Genomic DNA, 16,186 nt, shown 5'->3' on the forward strand with positions numbered 1-16,186 from the left:
CACGTGATTGTTCGGATACTTTCAGCAACATGAAACCCCTAAAATTAGGAAGCAATGTCTGGAAAGGAACATACGTTTAAAGGGTCACGCTTCTACACTGACAAAGCTATTAGTGTTAATCCAGGAAAGTTAAGCAACTTACTCCTTAAGCAGGAAAGCAAACTTGCATATTTCTAATGATCTACTTTTTGTTTTTGTGTTACTGGAGTCCTTTCCTCCAAGGAGGAAAAGAGGAATTCAAAAAGCAGTCAGGAAATTCAACACGGTTTTTTTTTCCAGCAAAACAACTCCAGGTCTTCAGCTTGCTGCAATTACCACAGGGGTAACAAATAACCACACTCAACCAGAGGCAATATAGTGAAAACATTGTATTGTGACATGCTTTTCCAGTTCAAAATGTTGAAAGCATTTTTTTTTTTTTATTGAACAAATTATTAAATCCTACATGCAAAATTCTGAAAGCCTAAACTACATGTTAAAACAGCTGAACACATCCTATTCACACTTTATCTCGGGATCTTTCAAACGACAACTAACGGTCTATTAATATAACTATGACCAGCAGACTAATTTGGATGGACTTCTTTAGCTCTTGAAAATACTCTATACAAGAGCACTAGTAATTCATTCACTTTTATTATTTTTTTTATTTTAATCACAAACACTATACAATCCATATTGTAGGTGATAAAACACGTATTTTCTTTAAAAAAGTTTAAGAAGTATTAAAACAGCTTTAACAGTGATAAAGTAGGCTTTATTCCAATTATGTGTGTTCAATTATTCAACACCAATTTTTACAATACCTAAATCTACGAAGACCTACTTTTTTGGACCTGTGCCATCTGCTCTACCAGGTAGCTTCCCAAATTATGAAATTTATAATTTTCCTCTTTAAAAATAAATTGTTGGAGTTCTTTATGAAGATGGCAGTGCTTAGACCCAGCCCACACGTTTTATAAATACGTTACAACTACACACGGCACACAGCTTCACAGTTCATGCGATAGGCAGTGTCTAAAAAATCAGTTACTAACTTCCAAAAACATTTAAATATCTACGGTATTTAAACACAGTGTTTTCTAGTTTCTCATAAGAAAAGTAAGCTGTAAACATTTTTACCTTTAGTTCATGCCTTGTTTGCTAGGTAATGGGGACTTTTTTGTCAGTTTGCTGTTTTTTTTTTTTTAATCTACAACCATTGGTGGAATAAATCTGTGTTCCCAAAAATACTACATTCCATGGATAAAGCACGAGTCTATTATATAACCATGTGATACAGATACAGAAAATGATCTACTGTATTCAAAAACATAAAAGTAAAGATACTAAAACAGTCCATAGCTGTTAGAGCTGATGCTTTCAGAATACAGACCAACATTGTTACACTAAAAATGTTCAAAAATAAGGCCTCTGAAATAAATATTTCCATTCTTTAAAAAAAGATATAATAAAAATGTACATCACATGGTCAATGTAGGTATAAAAATCACTAAGTTAAACCATCCTGGATGATGTATCTGAAGTAAAATGGCCTAGGTTTTGCTTCTGCCGACGTCCTCTATTGTTTTTGGGGCATTTTCTGTTAAAAAAAAGAGAGAAAGAAAGATAAAGGAGGGCTGGTTTTATATATGCTGCATAAAAGTACACCTAGCAATAACACATTGACCTTATTTTCTGTACTTAAACAGTGGGGAGGAGTCTATAAGCTGTGCTGATGGGGGGACGCTCCTGCTGTTTGGAACCGGGCTGTCTCCTGGGGATGTCTGTGGGAGCCCAGATCACTCCGAAGTGAGTTCTGCTTGAACTTGAGACCAAAACCAGCAGGGTGCTACGTCCTTCAGCCTTGATCCAGCAAAACACGTACCACGGCTTTACCTTATACATATTTCACACTTAAAATCCAGGGGGTGGCAAGGCTGAATCAATCAGCCTTTTGAAGTGCTGGACCTCCAGGTGCCCTGCTGCTTGCTGCAGCCCCTGTAACAGAGCCCACCCAGGACTCTCTGTGGGGTGGCTCAGGCGATCCCTTTCTCAGGGATGGACACACAGCTAAGAAAGGATTCACAAAAGCCACCAGTTCTGAATGGGACGGGACTTACTCAGCCTGTCAGACAGCCGGTGACGCACGATGGAGCAGTCCTGCCAGGACGCAGCAGGACAGACCGTCCCCGAGAGGCGGTGAGCTGGGGAACAGTCCTAGGGAGGCTGGAAGAGGAGGCTGCTGAACCACAGCCTTCTACGCCACTGCTTTGGCCAGCGATGTGTTGAGTGAAAAAGGGATGACATCAATTGCATGAGCCAAATAACTCTTCTACACGTGCAGAAGGTGTTAGATATGTGTGCTTATACCTACTACACCGAACCTTACAAGAGAGATAGGGAAGGAGACCTATATTGTTCGTCCATAGGGGTGTCACTCCACATCACTGAGTTTGGGAAGCCATGCACTAACGCAGTAGCAGAAAGTTTTATGGCCCAATGTAACCGGAGCTGAAAAAGTGAAGGACAAGTGGAAGAGGAAAAGGCAAAGTGTGGCATGGATGAAGAATCCATGGCTTTCACCTCAGTTTTCATACAGGGCGAGAGTCTGAGACAACCCAGAAACTTGAACTCTGTACTTGTTCATCTTCACATTTCATAAAATAGGTTCCCGTGGAGAGTGCCTAATAATGGGACTAGATGCACATTCATTTTCAGAAAGCATATATGGCGCGAGGGATACTTTTCTCTCTGTGTAACACCATTTACAGTGGCACTGCAGGGAACAGCATTTGTCAACCTCTCCAGTTTCACTGGGCAGGAGCGGGGGATCATAGCTTCTATAAGGTATCAGCAATACTTCGATAACTCCAGTGAAGGTCTAACACAGCAGCTGACCTTCTGGATGTGTTTCAAGGCTGACCTGCTCTGCTGGATATTTGGTCTGGGGATTCAGAGTGGTTACTGGTGCTTTGTGAATTGAAACAAATGTGTGTTTTGTGACAAAAAGAAGAGTGGTGATAGGATGTTACATAATCCTTCCGCTTCAGCCACTCGGTATTTTTTATGTGGGTATTTTAAAGCATACAAAATTTTGTGGGCCAAATATTTAAAGACTGAAAAAGTATATCCACACAATGTGTAATTTTTCACTGTTTTTGTCTTTACCTACCTTGTTATGCACATGACAATTGCAACTATAATGGCAATCTGTACAGCTCCAATTATTGCTGCAATAAGGACATGCGTAAGCTTTTGTCTACTTGGGACAACATAAAGAATACTAAAGTCTGTCTTTTCACAGTGCTGTCCAGTATATCCTGATTCACACCTGAAAAAGAAAAGGAATATTTAATGGAATCTGTAATTTGACAACAGCCCAGTCATTCTGCAGATGAAATACAGAGTCCAAGGTGACTCTGGCTGAGAAAGAGCTGGTGAGAAGGTGGAGGTGTGGTAACGCGTGTGTTGGGGAATGGCTTGGATTTCTGTGGCAAGAGAGGACACAGAGCAGGTATGCTCTGCTTTCCCGGACAAGGTTACTAATGGTCCTCTGAAAATACACCAGCGTGGTGAAGGCCTGGATTGGGCAAATGAAATACGTAGGGTCGTTACTAAATTGGGGCCATATTTAGGAAGAATAAACCAACTAGGTGAAACAAGCAGACAAGGCTAAATGAAACACAAGGAAGCATGCTCCTGAAGCACAAAGTGAGCCTGCTCATTCAGCTGCAATGTCAATATGGGCAAGAAGTGACAAAGAGAAAGAGAAACCTTGAAAAATGGGGGAAAATAAAAGATCCCTTTTCCAGCTGCAGCCTACAGAAGTGGAATCCTGCAAAACCTATTGGACTCGACCATCATCAAACCCCCTCTTGCCTTGTAACCACACCAAAATTTGATGGAGCTTGGGTTAGAAAACCCAATGGCCCAAAACTGTTCAAGTGAGGGTTCATGGAAGAATCCATAAAAATTGGCCAGGGTGGCGGGGTCATGGCTGGAGACAGAAGAGAAGCAGCTGCTCTAAATGCCCGAGCAAAGCAGCCGTCAGCTCAATGAGAAAACCAGCGGGGGCTGCTCCCCGTCAGCGACACATGCTCAGGGAATGCGAGATGTGCCAGTGGTGAAGGTGGCAGTGGAGATACGCTCTGGAGGAATTCATGTCACGAGGCACAAGAGGTGGAAGCAAGACAAGGAGAGGCAAGAGCTACCCAAGACACTGAGCTGAGGTCTGCAGAATCAAAGACCACCACTTACATCCCTGAGCAAGTTCTTTGTACAGCTATCCTTTAAAACCAACCGATGTGGATGCATTATTAGGGCAACTGAATCACACAACTGGCCTCCAGCTCTGTCACAGAAAGCTGGAGAACAGATACTCACACGCAGGCAGAGAAACAATCCTTTTGTAAACTGGATCAGACAAGCCTGAACGCAACGTAAAATCAGTCTCATCCATCCAAAAGCTTTGTGCTAGGGTAAGAATTAATTCTGTTTGGAGGAACAAAATAATTATGCCACAGATCTTCCTACAACTGCTAATGCAACTCCTAATCCCCCTTTGCATGCAGGGATAATGGTTGGGGTTTACATGTTCATAATCTTGTGACTCTACTTTCTCCAGCCATGAGCTGCTGTGTAAGGAGTTTTGGTTCGGGCATGAAGCAAGTTTCAGTAAGAACAGAGTTATTAAAGAAAAGCCCCCATGCACTGTAAGCTTGCTAATGGCGAGGAAGGGAAATTCGTGTTAGCAAACAAGAAGGAAGAAAATGGGGAACAAGTTGGTAATCATGCAAAAAGAAACAATAAGGAGTAGGGCTTCTTGCTAGTGAAGAGGACTGAATTCTTACTGTTAATTTCCTTTTGTTTTCATTAAAGAAGGCAACAGGAAAAGTGTGATCAATGTGAGAATTGCTTTAAAGCAGAGGAGGCAAAACAAAGCAGAGAAGGCACAAGTAATTCGAAGATGTTTCCTCAGAAACAGTGAAGCGGCAGGAAACTATTTCTGAGAAATACTGAGTGGAGATTCAGGAGTATTGAATTCCTGCAAAGAAGAAGTGCTTGTGTTAAGAACTATATTGGTGGTGGGATAAAGTACTAGGCACTAGTTTAAGGTACCTTAAACAGATTTTAAAGCATTCTGCTGCATTAATGTATAGCAAGATAATATAGCATTAATACAATGGCAAGATAAATAGAAGTCAGCATGGATTTATCAAAATGTGCTGATCAGTCAACTGAGTTAGCAGAATGAAGTTTAGATTTCTCTGCCAAGCACTGAACTGTGCTTTCTTCCTGCAGCCTGCCATAAGGACAGGGCAGAACTGCGCTGCACAAGGGTAGACCAGATCCCAGCTGTGCAAAGGTTGCTCAGTTAAATAATATGCCATGGACTACTACCAACTTTCTTCTCACCTGCCTGATGGCAGTCCTGGAGGGCTGCTGTACAAGGAGCAAGGAGATTCACTGCCCTCAGTGAAAGCGAAAGTCAGAAGTTGCTCTGCGCACGGGTTTTCTGCAGGTTTGTAAGTCATCTGACACCTCACGTATATCACTACCAGCAAATGAGGACCAAATTAAATAATGTATATGCTAGATGTGTATGAGAATGCAAAGCATTTGCAGATAACAATCTGCCCCTAGCATTCATCACTGTATTCTCCTTGCCAGAGAAAGAGAGAATTTTTTTCTTTGGTAGAAGTACATGATTATTATGGTGCATTGCTGTCTGATATAAGTAATTTGTTTCCTTAATAACTCTGCTCCAGTAGGAAACACACATAAAGTATGACACCATCAGTATTTAAATAGCCAAGAAAAATCCAAAGGAGATCTGATACCTAGGGTTAAGAACTGACAGTCAGAAATTCTTGACTGGAACCACGTGAGGTTTGTTGTTCTATGTCCAGCGCTGAGATACTGTTCAGCTTGTTTAAATAAAAAATTGAACGTAGTAATAGTAAATGTGATTACAAAATGGAATTTAAAGGGACAGTACATTAATTAAATTCATCAAAACATTGCCTATCTGTAATTATTAGAGTAATAATAAATATTTAAATGATTGAATAATAATTGAATCATACATGAATAAAGGACTCTATGATTAGCACCATCCAGAAAAAAATTCTGAGAAATAAAAAAATCAGTGCGTTCAGCCAGGAATTTTTTCCTTGAAATACCTGTACTTGAATATTTTGAGGACAAATCCATCAGAAATTGTGTTAAACACAGCTCTAGATCAAAAGAATGCTGTACTCAAATAGTGCTGCCTAATGCCCACCAAAGGGATGTTGGGGATGCACCCAGTTTCCCAAGAGAAGCAAAGCCATGTTGAGCTCTCTTGATTCTAACCAAAGAAAAGAGAAAAACAAGCAAGTCTCATTGGAAAGGTAAGAATAAACAAGAAAGGCTCTCGGATGGGAAAAGGAATAATATAAGCTTTCAAATGCTTAAGCTGACAGCCACACTGGATCTGCCTTTTGGGCTTCCTGCTCCCTGGTCAGTATGGAAACCCTTAAATCTTGGCAGTAGAAAATCCCCTAAATAGCCTTGATCAATAAAGATCAAGGGAGAAAATGCAATAGTATCTAATGGATTTACAACTGACGTTTCCACAGCAAAGGAAAGCAATCAACCACATTAACCTGAAAGTACAAGCCTGCAAGACAAAAGTTTAAGAGTGCAACCTCCTAACGAGTAGGGCACTCCATGTTATTAAGAAGATGTGGCCTCTCTGTATAAATAACTTTTAAAATTATTTTTTTTTTTTAAAGAAAACAAAGAGGCAGAATTTAGTTAGTAAATGTAAAGAAAAAATTATCTGGAAGCTAAGGAAATTAAATGGAATTCAGATTTCCTGGGAGACACGGAGTGGCTTAATACTGAGTGTATTGAGCTGCTAGATTATACTGTAGGTGAAAAATGTGGGCTAAAGAGTATTTCAAAATTTTATACTCTGTAGATGAAGCCTATTATTTTGAAAAAGGGCAATAAATGTTAAAAATAAAATATTGATCCTCTAGAGAGAGTTTATGACAAGAACAATAAAATATATAGATAGCATAAGAACAGACAGTCATACAGAGAAGTCATGCGAGGCAAAGGCAGGTTCTTGTGTGTGTTTAGATAGGGTTTAGCAGCTGAGAACAAGGAGGCACCACTGAGGCCACAATCCTCAGAGGGATTCAGCTTCCAAACTACCTGAGTGACCGAGACTCTCCTCTGAGCACTATCTCCTGCACGCCCGGAGCAGCTGGGGGCTGCCCGCAGCACAGGGATGCGGCTCCTGTGCCACTGCTTAGATAACTGCAACCTGACACATGCTGTAATTATGTCTAGAGAGCATTTTGATGAAGCTTTACAGCGATTTCAAGCACATTTTGGAGGCATGCAGGACTTACCGGCAGGAAGCCTTCTGAGTGGAATAAATGAATTCACATTTTCCATGTATACAGTAGCCGTTGAAGCTTTCTGAACAGGGCACGTGGTTTCCAATGTAAATGTCTTCTCTTTGATCGCTGGCATCTTGAAAAGAAATATACATCAACAATTACAAATGGCTGTATGATATTCATTAAAAAATCAACCAAGAATAGCATACCCTTAAAAACTTGTAATGAATAAAGGAATACAGAATAATAAAGCAAAGGCTTAAGGGTGTACTTTCAGAGGCACCCACAGAGATCTGCTAGAATGTACGACACTGAAAAACGATCCTTAGAGACATCTAAATATGCTTCTTATGTTAGCTTTCTCGGAAGGACGAAAGTATTCATGACAGAAACAAGCCAATGCAGGAAGATCAGCAGAAGTTTTGTCCGTGGCACAGAGGCAAAGACCTAATACATAGATACAGAGAGCTCTCTCCTGTGTCTAAACAGAGGGAAAAAAAACCTGAAGGACTAGAAAGAAGCTAAACTTTTACGACTACTGGGTGTAAAAACACCTTGATAAAGCCCAGGTCTGACTAGTACCACCTGTCATTATAGCTGAAATCAAACACGCTAAAATATCTGCCTTCCTCAGAGAAACACTTTTACTGAGAGGGAATTTCAAAGGGTTGAAATGAGCTTAAAATACCCTTTCCTTTGGGAATTGTGCTGCGTCTGGAGGGGATGAAATTAATTTTCTTCAGAGCAGCCTGTACGGTGCTGTGCTTGGGATTTCTGGTTGAAACAGTGCCAGTAACACACCAGTGGCTGGGCTGCTGCTGAAGGGTGCTTCCACAGCGTCGGGGCCTTCTCTGCTTCTCCCTCTGGCCCCTAAGCACCTAGGCTGGAGGTGGGCAAGAGGCTGGCAGGGGCGACACAGCCAGGACAGTTGACCCAAATAGACCAAAGGGATACTCTGTACCATACGACACCGCGCTCAGCAACAAAATCTGGGGTTTTGGTCTTTGCAAGGTGGCTGCTGCTCAGAGACTGGCTGGGCACCAGTCTGCTGGTGGGACGTTGGGAGTGATGGCTTTTGCATCACTTGTTCTTTTTCTCTTTTGTTTCCCTTCACTTCTTAAACTGCCTTTATCAAGTTTTTCTTGTGTTTGCTTTTCTGATTGTCTCCTCCATCCTGCTGGGGCAAGGTGGGGCTGAGCAAGGAGCTGGTGGGCGCTTAGTTGCTGGCCGGGTCAGCACAGCACAGGAAGGCAGTCCCTGCTGCCCCAACATCTTTTGTGCTTCTGCCGTGTTACTGAAACTACCTAAGGCTGCACACATTTTCAACCATTTTTTTTGCAAAATTGTTCTGCAAAAAAGTCCTAAACACAGAAGTTGGTATTTCAACAATGAACTTCTCTAAAGAGCAGGGATATAAAGATGTGAGCGTAATTGTGGAATTATGTTCATTTCCATGGCAATAGACTATAGCGTCACAAGATTATAATGAACTGCAGGTGCAAAGCAAAAAGGACTGTGAAGAAGAAATCTCTTATACAATTGCAGATATTTGAAATAACACCAGCAAGAAAGAGAATGTATTTATACAAGAAAAAGAGCGCTGCATGCTGCTGTTTTAGCTTTTCCCTGAGCATTTTCTGGAATGTTTTCTAATGTGTTCCAGGAAAAACAAATCTAACCATTAGAGGTTTTATATATAAGGAAGCCTGTTTCAGGCTGTGCTTCAAAGATACAGAAGACTTGATACAAGGGAGGAACATTGCCTAATACTGACAATATATCCGCTGCTGCCCTGATGAAATAGACTGTGTCGTGGCATGTCTAAGAGGAGAAAAGTGGGGATGGCTCATCCCACAACTGGTGCCTCCCTCCTTCTCCAAGCAGTTAAGTACTGTCCCATCTAGTCCCAGTCAAAGGCTATTAGTCTGTTCAGACAGCTGCACCATGTCTGGTTTTACTGTATATACCAATATAGACCATGAGGCCCAGTGAAAGATGCATTCCCTGAAAGGTGGCCAGGTAGTCATGGCCACCCAGGTCAGAGGCAAAGCTTGCATTAAGCAAAGAGATATTAAATGCAGGAGGTGATTCCTAGTGCAGTACAGACATCTACCCAACCTATTGATGGGAATCCATTTTCAATCTGAGGGGCCTGCTAGACTGAGGGATGGGATATAAGAGTTCTGATACTTCACCAGAAGGAAGAGGCATGCACAAAACCCGAAACCCCGATGCCCATCTTGACACAATAAAACCAGCACGGCAGCTGAATCCAGGAAGAGAGACCTTTCTGATGTAACTTTAGGTAGACACTTGCACTGCAGGAGAAGGAGACTGGCATGCCTGTGGTTCTAGAGAGTAGAAGGCATTATACATTCAGAGAACAGGGTGTAACAAGAAAACTCACAAGAATTTCAAGCGAAAGCAAGCAGATAGAAGTGTGGACTGTTCTCTTATCCTGGAAGAAAAAGGCATTCAAAGTAGTTCAGTTCAGGCTCTCACTATCTAAAAAGACCTGACTACTGCATAAAAAATGGCAAAACAATTTTTTTGCACAAGGCATATTCCCTCCATCCACTTCATTTGCCGAACTTAAGACTGCACAAGCTGTACATGTTAATAATAATAATTATATGCAATGTTTTTTCCACTAACTAGATTTCAAGGGCAGTTTATATGCAATGAATAAAAGGCTGTAACTTCTGAATAGGAACCAAAAGTGGTGTTTTATTGCATCACATAATAAGATGTATATTCCATTTGGTGCCTTTTATGCCTTCATAATGTAAGTGAAAATTGACATTAGATCATTCCAACTGGTACATTATATGGAGTGACAATAAGACAATTTGTGAAAAAAGAAAAACATACTGAGCTGTCTGGAACTGAATGGCTTTTTAAGAAGTACACAAAGAATGTCGAAAGCCATGGTGGGATGGCTTTACTCTGAGAGGCTATGGGAGTGCAAAACCAGTACAATGACAGAAGAAAATTAAGACCAGAGCTAAGAGAGAAGTTACCAACCCTTCACAACAAAACCTGCATTAAGACCAGCACCAAGAAAAAACAGGGGGTAATGGTCACTGGTGATTCCCTCCTGTGCTGGATGGAAGTGTTCGTTTGCAGGCTGAACCCTCTTTTCAGGGAAGTTTGCTGCCTCCCTGGGGCCCAAATTAGGGACATCACCACAAGACTGAAGAGCTTACTATGACCTTCAGACTACTATCCACTCCTGCTCTTTCATGTGGATACTAATGAGGCAGCAATGAAAAGCCTGAGGTCAACCAAAAGAGATTTCAGAGCCCTGGGAAGAATGCTAAAAAATTCGGGAACACAGGTGGTGTTTTGCTTAATCCTCCCAGGAGGGAGGGGAGACTTTGGAAGAAACAGGTGAGCCCAGGATATCAATACCTGGCTCTAGCACTGACGCATCTGCCAAAACTTTGCATTTTTAAACCATGGAAAAGTCTTTGAGACACAAGGTAGGCTGGGGCCTGACAGGATCTACCTGTTCCAATGGGGAAAATGTGTCTTTGGGCATAAGCTGGCAGGACTGATCGAGAGGGCTTTAAACTAGAATCGATGGGGTAAGGGGATCCCAACAGTGTTGTGGTAGGTAAGTCAAGGGTTGGCGTGGCATTGCCTGAGGGTGGCAATGCTGGTGGGAACATTTGCACCGCTCCTGGGAGCACGGAGGGCTCAGGACCGTATCTGAAATGCTTCTACGCCAGCGCATGCAGTATGAGAAACAAACAGGATGAACTGGAAGTGTTGGTCAGCTCCCAGAGCTACGATGTCGTTGGTGTTAGTGAGACGTGGTGGAACGAGTCCCATGATTGGAGTGCTGGGATGCAGGGCTCAGACTGTTCAGGAGGGATAGGGGACAAAGATGGGGACAAACGCTTTAGCGGGGTCTGTTGCAATAGGACAAGGGGTAATGGTTTTAAACTAAAAGTGGGTAGATTCAGACTAGATGTAAGGAAGAAATATTTTACAATGTGGGTGGTGAAACACTGGTACAGGTTGCCCAGAGAGGTGGCAGATGCCCCATCCCTGGAAACATTTGAGGCCAGGTTGGATGGGGCTCTGAGCAACCTGATCTGGTTGAAGATGTCCCTGCTCACTGCAGGGGGTCAGGCTACATGACCTTTAAAGGTCCCTTCCAACCCAAACTCTTCTATGATAGTCAGGGCAGGCGAGGTGGAGATGGTGTGCTATTTGTAAGGGAGGGGTTTGCCAACAAGGCAGACATCCTGTTGGGAGTCTGTTATAGACCACCCAACTAGGATGAAGAGGTAGATGAAGTTTTCTACAAGCAGCTGGCAGAAGTCTCACAATCGCTAGCCCTTGTTCTTGTTGGGGACTTTAACTTACCGGACATCTGCTGGAAATCCAGCAGAGAGGAAACAGTCTAGGAGCTTCCTGGAGTGTGTGGAAGATAACTTCCTGATGCAGCTGGTAAGCGAGCCCACCAAGGGAGGTGCCTCGCTTGACCTGCTGTTTACTAACAGAGAAGGACTGCTGGGAGATGTGGTGGTCGGAGGCTGTCTTGGGCTTAGCGACCATGAAATGACAGAGTCCTCAGTTCATGGCGAAGTAAAGAGGGGGGCCAGCAAAACCACCACCATGGACTTTTGGAGGGCAGACTTTGGCCTGCTCAGGACGCTGGTTGAGAGGGTCCCCTGGGTGAGAGTCTTGAAGGGCAAAGGGGTCCAGGAAGGCTGGACATTCTTCAAGGAGGAAGTCTTAAAGGCACAGGAGCAGGCTGTCCCCGTGTGCCGCAAAACGAACTGGCGGGGAAGACGACTGGCCTGGCTGAACAGGGAGCTCTTGCTGGGACTCAGGAAAAAAACGGAGGGTCTACCACCTATGGAAGAAAGGGCAGGCAACTCAAGAGGAGTACAGGGGTCTACGTTAGGTTGTACAGAGAGGAAATTAGAAAGTCAAAAGCCCAGCTAGAACTCAGGCTGGCCACTATTGTATGGGACAACAAAAAATGATTTTACAAATACATTAATAACAAAAAGAGAACCAAGGAGAATCTCCATCCCTTATTGGATGCAGGGGGGAACATTGCCACCAAGGATGAGGAAAAGGCTGAGGTATTTAATGCCTTCCTTGCCTCAGTCTTTAACGGTCAGACTGGTTATTCCCAGGGTCCTCAGCCCCCAGCGCTGGAAGATAGGGAAGGAGAGCAGAACAAACCTCCCATAGTCTAGGAGGAAGCAGCTAATGACCTTCTATGCCACCTGGACACTTACAAGGCCATGGGGCGGATGGAATCCACCCAAGAGTGCTGAGGGAACTGGCGGAGGAGCTGGCCAAGCCACTCTCCATCATCTATCAGCAGTCCTGGCTAACAGGGGAGGCCCCAGGTGACTGGAGGCTTGCCAATGCAACACCCATCCAAGGGCCAGAAGGAGGATCAGGGGAACTACAGGCCTGTCAGCCTGACCTCGGTACTGGGCAAGATTATGGAGCGATTCATCCTGAGTGCGTTCATCGGCCATGTGAAGGACAACCAGGGAATCAGGCCCAGGCAGCATGGGTTCATGAAAGGCAGGTCCTGCTTGACCAACCTGATCTCCTGCTATGACCAGGTGACCTTCCTAGTGGATGAGGGAAAGGCTGTGGATGTTGTCTACCTGGACTTTAGTAAGGCCTTTGACGCTGTTCCCCACAGAATCCTCCTGGAGAAACTAGCTGCCCATGGTTTGGATGGGTGTACTCTTCGCTGGATAAAGAACTGGCTGAATGGCTGAGCCCAGAGCGGTGGTGATGGAGTTAAATCCAGCTGGTGGCCGGTCACAAGTGGTGTTCCCCAGGGCTCAGTTTTGGGTCTGGTCTTGTTTAACATCTCTACCAATGATCTGGATGAGGGAATTGAGTGCTCCCTCAGTAAGTTTGCAGATGACACCAAGTTGGGTGGGAGTGTCGATCTGCTGGAGTGTAGCAAGTCTCTGCAGAGGGATCTGGACAGGCTGGCTTGATGGGCCGAGGCCAGCTGTATGAGGTTCAACAAGGCAAAGTGCTGGGTCCTGCACTGCGGTCACAACAACCCCAGGCAACGCTACAGGCTTGGGGAGAACTGGCTGGAAAGCTGCATGGAGGAAAAGGACCTTGGGGTGCTGGTCGACAGCCGACTGAACATGAGCCAGCAGTGTGCCCAGGTGGCCAAGAAGGCCAACGGCATCCTGGCTTGTATCAGAAATAGTGTGGCCAGCAGGAGTAGGGAGGTGATTGTGCCCCTGTACTCGGCACTGGTGGGGCCGCACCTGGAGTGCTGTGTTCAGTTTGGGGCCGCTCAGTACAAGAAGGATACTGAGGTGCTGGAGCGTGTCCAGAGAAGAGCAATGAGGCTGGTGAAGCGCTAGAGAGCAAGTCTTATGAGGAGCAGCTGAGGGAGCTGGGGCTGTTTAGTCTGGAGAAGAGGAGGCTGAGGGGAGACCTACTCACTCTCTACAACTACCTGAAAGGAGGCTATAGTGAGGTGGGTGTTGGTGTCTTCTCCCAAGTAACAAGTAACTAGCTATAGGACAAGAGGCAATGGCCTCAAGTTGCTTCAGGGGAGGTTTAGATTGGATATTAGGAAAAATTTCTTTACTGAAAGAGTGGTCAGGCATTGTAACAGGCCGCCCAAGGAGGTGGAGGAGTTCCCATCCCTGGACGTGTTTAAAAAATGTGTAGATGTGTCACTTCGGGACATGATTTAGAAGGCACGGTGGTGGGGGATTGACGGTTGGACTTGATGATGTTACAGGTCTTTTCCAACCTTAACGATTCTGTGATTCTATGATTCTATGGCTGTGGAGCCCTTACAGTTAGTGCTGAAATGGTTGACATGAGAGATGTTGTAGTGGGTGTCTACTACCAATTGCCCAGCCAGGATGTAAGCACTGATAAGTTATTTTATAGGCAATTAGGAGGCATTTCTGGATCTGTAGCCCATATCCTTTCAGCAGATTTCAGCTTCCCGGTCATCAGCTGGGAATACCATACTGTTGTGACGAGCATGTCTTGGAAATTCTTGAGGTTTGTAGTAGATAACATCTTGTCACAAGTACTGAGTGAGCCAGCTAGGAAAGATGCCCTCCTAGACTTGCTATTTGTGAGTAGAGAAGGGCTTGTGGGTGATGTGATGGTAGGCAGCTGTCTCAGCCACAGTGATCACAAAATGGTTGAGTTTAAAATTTTCAGTGTAATGAGAAAGAAGGACAACGAAGTTGCTGCCCTGGACTTCAGGAGAGCAAATGTCAAGCTGTTCAGGGAGCTGTTTAGCAGAGTACCCTGCGAATCTGCTGTTGAGGGCTTAGGGGTGCACAAGTGCTGGTCAGTTTTTAAGGAGCAGCTTTCAGAAGCACAGGACCAGGCAGTTCACCTGCGTCATAAGTCCAGCAAGCAGGGCAGAAGACCAGCTTGGCTGAACAGGGAACTCCTCGTGGAGCTCCAGAGGAAAAAGAAATTGTATGATCTCTGGAAGCGAGGTCAGGCTTCACAGGAAGATTACAGAGCTGTGAGTCCTATATGCAGGGAGAAGACACGAAAGGCCAAAGCTCAGTTAGAGTTGAATCTGGCCTGTGTTGTGTCAGATAACAAGAAGTGCTTTTTAAAGTATGTTAATAACAAGAGGAGGTCTAAAGAAAACGTTGGGCTGATATTTGTTGTGGATGAAGAACATGCAGGGAGAAGACACGAAAGGCCAAAGCTCAGTTAGAGTTGAATCTGGCCTGTGTTGTGTCAGATAACAAGAAGTGCTTTTTAAAGTATATTAATAACAAGAGGAGGTCTAAAGAAAACATTGTACTGATATTTGTTGTGGATGAAGAAAAAGCGGAGACATTCAGTGCTCTTTTTGCCTCAGTCTTCAATAATATTCATAGACCTTGGGCTGCCCAGTCCCACAAATCTGAGGACCACTAGTGTGGGAACAGTGACTTTCAATTTGTGAACACTGAAGTTGTAAGGGACCAGCTGTATCAGCTGAATGTTCACAAGTCCACGGGGCCTGACGGGATTCCTCCCGGAGCACTGATGGAGCTAGCAGATGCTATCGGAAGACCCCTCTCGACCATCTACCAAAGGTCTTGGGAGTCTGGGGAAGTCCCTGCTGACGGGAAGCTAGCCAATGTTACTCCAATTGACAAGAGGGAAGACCCAGGAAACTGCAGAACTGATAGTCTAACCTCAGTCCCTGGAAAAATTATGGAGAAGATCATAGTGGGTACTATTGGAAGGCATTTAAAGAATTATGCAATCATCAGGCATGGTCAACACGGGTTCACCAAGGGGAAGTCCTATTTAAACTCATTTGATGTCCTGTTATGATAAGGTCACCTGCCTAGTGGATGAAGGGAAGGTGGTGAATGTAGTTTTTCTGGATTTTTGTAAGGCTTTTGATCCTGTCCCTCGCAGCATCCTTCTGGACAAGCTGTCCAACTGTGGGATGAGTGGGTTCACGGTGCGCTGGGTGAAGAACTGGCTGAAGGGCAGAGCTCAATGCATTGTAGTGAATGGGGCTACATCTGGCTGGTGTTCTGTCACTAGCTGTGTTCCTCACACCTCAGTTCTAGGGCCGGTTCTGGTCAATATATTTATCAGCAATCTGGATGCAGGAGTTGAATGCACCATCAGCAAGTTTGCTGATGATACCAAACTGGGAGGTGCTGTTGCTTCTCTTGAGGGACAGGAGGCCTTGCAGAGGGACCCTGGTAGATTGGAGCATTGGGCTATGATTAATGGGATGAAATTTAACAAGTCCAAATGCCAGATTCTGCACCTAGGAGGGAGTAATGTGGGCAGAAGTATAAACT

General features: G+C 44.3%; 1 protein-coding gene across 1 annotated transcript in view; it reads right to left on the reverse strand.

Moving 5' to 3' along the window:
* Window positions 1–108: 108 nt before the first annotated feature.
* Window positions 109–16,186, reverse strand: part of TMEFF1 (transmembrane protein with EGF like and two follistatin like domains 1) — a 128,895-nt gene continuing 112,817 nt past the window's right edge. The window contains exons 8-10 of the mRNA XM_075416651.1: window positions 7,386–7,509; window positions 3,155–3,313; window positions 109–1,582 (exon numbers count right to left, since the gene is read on the reverse strand). Coding sequence (XP_075272766.1) covers window positions 1,498–1,582; window positions 3,155–3,313; window positions 7,386–7,509 — 368 coding nt within the window. The 3' untranslated portion in view covers window positions 109–1,497. The remainder of the gene's footprint in view (window positions 1,583–3,154; window positions 3,314–7,385; window positions 7,510–16,186) is intronic.

The sequence above is a fragment of the Opisthocomus hoazin genome, chromosome 3, assembly GCF_030867145.1.
Source record: "Opisthocomus hoazin isolate bOpiHoa1 chromosome 3, bOpiHoa1.hap1, whole genome shotgun sequence".
NCBI classification, from domain to species: domain Eukaryota; kingdom Metazoa; phylum Chordata; class Aves; order Opisthocomiformes; family Opisthocomidae; genus Opisthocomus; species Opisthocomus hoazin.